The 5,118-nt window shown below is 46.2% G+C and overlaps 1 protein-coding gene across 5 annotated transcripts; it reads right to left on the reverse strand.

The window, feature by feature from the left end:
- Positions 1 to 526: 526 nt before the first annotated feature.
- LOC147629927 (pentatricopeptide repeat-containing protein At2g13600-like) lies at positions 527 to 4,616 on the reverse strand. 5 transcript variants are annotated; one of them, XM_086811457.1, is made up of 3 exons: positions 2,558 to 4,610; positions 2,342 to 2,388; positions 527 to 2,239 (listed from the first exon to the last, which is right to left on the reverse strand). In XM_086811457.1, the coding sequence occupies exon 1, from the start codon at positions 4,587 to 4,589 to the stop codon at positions 2,655 to 2,657; it is 1,935 nt and encodes a 644-aa protein (XP_086667583.1). In that variant the 5' UTR covers positions 4,590 to 4,610; the 3' UTR covers positions 527 to 2,239; positions 2,342 to 2,388; positions 2,558 to 2,654. The 5 variants fall into 5 exon arrangements, with proteins under 5 accessions (XP_086667583.1, XP_086667582.1, XP_086667579.1 ...); XM_086811456.1 differs by having other exon boundaries at positions 2,520 to 4,610; XM_086811453.1 differs by having other exon boundaries at positions 527 to 2,388; positions 2,520 to 4,616.
- Between the last annotated feature and the right edge of the window lie 502 nt (positions 4,617 to 5,118).

A 5,118-nucleotide genomic window follows, 5' to 3' on the forward strand; every position in this document is an offset into this window, starting at 1 on the left:
GCTTTGTCAGAAACTCCTGTAAATAATCCTCTGTCAGAATTTGGGTAGAGGGAACACGTATCTGTGAAGAGGACACCTGTGTACTGTGAGTAGGGGAAGAAAAGAGAATCCCCGAGAGGGGAGAATGGTGATCTCCAGAAGCCATCATCTGCAAGAGCCCAAACCTCCTTTAGAAAGACTAGAAGAGAGGGTGGGTGGTAGGGAACCAGAAAGAGAAGAGAATAGAATGACTCTCCAGTGGTAAAGGCTGTAAAGCAGCACTGTAGGAAGAAAAATGCAGCACTTGAGGCAATCCCAAGTGAAAACACAGCTCCACAGGAGAAAATGCAGATTACTGATGAAAAAATGCAGCAGTGAACAGATCCTACATGCTGTAAACAGTCAATAGCAGCATGGGGAAAAAACGCAGGTCCTTGTAGATGTTACCCGCTTTGATACCATGAAAGAATGGGTACTATGCAATGATACCCACAAAGAAATGCTGCAAGAACTGGGCGGCACTGTGTATGGACAACAAGCATAAAGGAGAAAAGAAGATCACTACTGAATATCACTAGAAATGGTAGTACATCATGTGGAGTAGCATGAGGGAGGTCCCATAGATGCTGCCTATCACTGCAGAAACTGAAAAGATAGATGATAAAGAGGCTAAGCCTAGCCACCTTTATATAGGTGGGAGAGGAGCTGGTCGGCCAGTAGCAAATTAGAGGACTAGCCGACAATGCATAAAAATCTGAAATAATGCCTAAAAATAGACAAAAAAATATGTAGTGCTTGGATGCATATGCAAGGCTTCATATGGAGCCAGATACAAGCATGAATGTGCATGGGAAAGTCCATCTGGGGATGAAATAATTTCCAACAGAGGGCGGAATCACACATACACCACACACAAGAGTCCTAAACTATTGATCTGTATTATGTACAAGAAAAGAGACTTGCAGCTGTACTTTTAGTACAAAAGATGACTGTCTTTTACTTGCGATTCTAGTTCATGGGAGTCCCACTCAGAAATGAAGAGGTCAAATCACATCCCAAACACTGTTGAAGACCTCCTGGCTAGCCCACGCTCTAAGAGAGATGCTCTTTAGATAGACTAGTACTGAGAAATGCAGATGAATTTGAAAAATTGCTTGGGCACATATATATATGCACATTGGTGCTGTTCGGCTTGCATATGGAGCTGTCAGCATGCTGAGAGGACTGCCCACGACCTAAGACCACTACCTGTGCCTGCCCAACTGATGGCCCTCATCCGGCTGCTCCCCTTGATGGTGGCTGCACACCTGTTCGAGACTATTCCTTGATGCCCGGCTTTGGGAGATGCATCCTGAATACCCGTAGGTGTCACTTCACGTGTATGTGGAGAATTTCCTACAGCAGAATTGGATTCCCAAGATATTTCAAATCTGGTCAATGTAGAATCCTCTACTAGGCCACATGCCCGTCGTGTCTCCAACACTCTCCCTATCGGGCAACCTACCCAATAGGTTTTCCAATGCTTTCTCTACCAAGTGGCTTGCCTCATAGGTTCTTTAAAATTTTTGCTACCGGCAACCTGCCAATAGGTTCTCCAAAGCTTTAACCAATGCCAAATTTGCAACCTCGGTCACACAACCTGCTGTAGGTTCTCCACTTACCTGTGTATGATTGCTGCTACTGCGAATCATTGGACTGTTGTCGTCCAGAATTTTGGTTTCCTCCATGCTAAATTTGCAACCTTCATCAGGCAACCAGCATACCAAGATAGAAAATCCCAAACTTGTCAATTAACTTCATCTCCAAGCAATGAACATGAAGACTGGGCTGCATGTAGACAGTTCCACGTAGAGGAGGAAATAGGACAAACAGCCCAAAGGTAAACCTTTGGGTTTTTTGACAGCTCTCAAATGACATGTGCAGCCTTCAAATCAATTTCTAGAAGCACAAAATTGTTCCATGCAGCACATACGGGTACAGCCAGCTTCATGGGCAGTGAGAGCAGAGGAGATCCCTCCTACCAAGTCCATCTGCTCCATATGGACTGATCTCATCCACACTCTATGCTGCCATTGGGGGCACCTTTGTGTCAGGTCCAAAGCTAGGCAGGAGAGACGGTCAGCTACTTTGTGCATTTGGGAGCCTCAGGTGTGGCTCATCCCTCTCCCCCCAATATGTAGTTTCCCACTGAAAGGGGGCAGCCATTGAGGGAGCCACCCATCTTGATTTCCAGGCCTTCTCTCTTTTTGAGTGTTGATACCTGTTTTCATCCAGATACACTCTTTCTTACCAGGACAAGAATCTTGTTTTTTTTTTTTAAAAAACACATCCACTCCTTGGAAGGTCAAGAACATTCACCTACAAGGTTAATGAAGTGAGAGTTCAGCTTTGTCTTCCCAACTAAATCATCTGCAATTGCACACAAAAATAAGACATCAGCTTTCATGCAGCATAGTTTACTATGATGTGATTTCAGCACTATGGAACATCTCAAATACTACAAGAGTGATGTGTCACAAATACTGCAACCAAAAACCCACCTGAAACTGATAATCATGACAGTTATTAAGGCACTCACAAGTCGGCTGCGCAGCATGAGGCTTGTAGCTTGCTGATGCCTGGTCGTAGGCAAAACAAACATAATGCGTGTATCTTTTCTTCTTGACAAAGGCTTGTCATCTTACAACCTCATCTTCATAGGAACCTTGATCAATCACTCCATATAAGTTTGTCAAAATTGTGTATGGGGCAGTGTTTTCTGGATCCAACACAAATACATGCTTTGCAGCACGTTCTCCCCGTTCCAGATCACTCTGATATCTGCAGGCACCCAGCAATGTCCTCATTGACACTACACAGTGTGGAACAGGCATGTTGTTAAGCATATCCTCTGCCTCGTCCAACTTCCCAGCTCTCCCAAGAACGTCAATGACACAATTAAAATGATCTCGAGTTGGCACCAAACCATAGTCTCGATTCATCGAGACAAGAAAATTACGAGCCTCGTCAACGAGGCCAAAACGGCTACACCCGGACAAGATGCTGGTGAAACTAATAATATCTGGCAAAATTTGGTCCAATCTCATAAGTTCATAGAGTTGAAGGACGTTCTTGGCCTCACCATGCAGTGCATATGCATCAAGCATGGCATTCCATGAAACTGTATTGCGTTCATGCATCTTGTCAAACACTTGCTGTGCCTTGTCTAGGCTGCCACACTTTCCATACATGCTGACAAGGGCATTGCCAACCAAAAGATCTGAGTGAAAGCTACTGATCATGACCAGGGCATGCAGTCGTATCCCTTCATCAAGAGCTGTCTTCAAAGCACATGCAGAGAGAATGCTGGAAAAAGTAGTCTTATTTGGCATTGCTCCTTCAAGCTGCATGTGGGCAAACAACTGAAAAACCTCATCTGCCTGATTATACTGTACATAAGTAGCTACCATAGCATTCCATGACACCAAGTCATGCTCAGGCATCACATCGAATGCCTTCTGTGCATCCATCAAGCTGCCACATCTACGGTACATGTTAATAAGGGCGTTTCCAATACTGATGTTCAAATCAGACATTCGCCTCACAACCCGAGCATGTATCTGCTTTCCTTCACGTAGATCTTCATGACTTGAAGATGCAGAAATGATGCTCAAAAAGGTGACATCGGTGGGCAACATGCTTTCCTTCTGCATCTGATGAAACAGTGAAAAGGCCCGTCTCCCTTCCCCTTGTTGAGCATAAGCTGCAATCATCGTGTTCCAAGAGATTGTGTTTCGCTCAGGCATTACTTCAAACAGCCTCTCTGCATTCTCGATGCGATCACATTTACCATACATGCTGACCAGGGCAGTATTTACGACAATGTCTGCTACCAAATCCCATGCGGCGATGCAGGCATGCACCTGCATGCCTACTCCCAAGGCAGCCCGGCTTGAACATGCATGAAGAGTGCTAACAAAGGTGATGTTGTTTCCCATTATTCCTTCCTGTTTCATTTGGTCAAAAAGTTGGAGGGCCTGCTGCCCTTGCCCATGTTGGGCATGCACAGCAATGATAGAATTCCAAGAAACCACATTCCTCTCGCGGACACTGTAAAACGCCGTCCTTGAGCACTCGAGGCTGTCACACCGGCCATACATGCTGATGAGCGCATTCTCCAGCATGATATCTGAGTGCAGGTCACTCCCTAGAATAAGGGAGTGCAATTGCTTGCCATGAACTAGGACGACTGCGCCAGTACACGCAGAGAGAAGGGTAATATAAGTAACCTTATCAGGAAGGGCACTCTCCTGCAGCATCCTCTTATATGCATCGATGGCCTGTTTGGCCTGCCCACTTTTGACATGTGAAGAGATTGCGTAATTCCATGAGAATGCGCTTTGTACATGCATACACCCATGTGTGCTGTGCACAGGCATGCCCCCATGTATATGCTCTAGGTTGCCAGGACCACAATGGCTAATAACCCTCTCATGATCAGGCGCTTGGGTTCGACAATCTCTGCTCACCCAGGCAATGCCAAACAGTTGGCTGCCATGGTCTGTAAGGCAATTCAATTGGCTGCCATGCTTTCTACCAAGAGTATAGATTCTTCTCGTTAAGAAGAGCATCTGATGACCATCTCAAGGGTGAAACGAGGGCGCAAAAACACTGACATAGTGCTGTTTTTGACGCGTAGCCACTAGTGACTAACCATAGGTGATTAAAAGACGGGCCATGGTAAGGATGCGGGTTAGATTCCAATGACTAAACATGGAGGGTGTGCCATGTGGACAATACTAAAAGGCACGCCGCGGGGGCAAAAACACTTATCTCCTCCTAGGATGCGGGTTCGATCCCAAGTGATTAAACGTAGAGGGTGGGGACAATAGCCACGTTACTAAAAGGCGGGCCATGTCACCAAGGGTGGGGAAAACAATCACCCTTCTCCTTAGTTTCGAGTGACTAAACGTACAGGGTGGGGACAACAGCCAGGCAAGCTGCAGCACCCTTCTCCTCCCAAGATGCGGGTTCGATTCCAAGTGACTAAACGTAGAGGGTGGGGACAATAGCCAAGTGACTAAAAGGCAGGCCGCGGCACCCCCTTCTCCTCCCAAGATGCGGGTTCGATTCCGAGTGACTAAACGTAGAGGGTGGGGA

The sequence above is a fragment of the Cibotium barometz genome, chromosome 17 (genome assembly GCF_041138505.1).
Source record: "Cibotium barometz isolate CiBa-2024 chromosome 17, ASM4113850v1, whole genome shotgun sequence".
Taxonomy (NCBI): Eukaryota; Viridiplantae; Streptophyta; class Polypodiopsida; order Cyatheales; family Cibotiaceae; genus Cibotium; species Cibotium barometz.

Coding starts and splice junctions, on each gene's coding strand:
- LOC147629927 (XM_086811453.1), bottom strand. CDS start 4,589: ATGCTCTTCTTAACGAGAAGAATCTATACTCTTGGTAGAAAGCATGGC.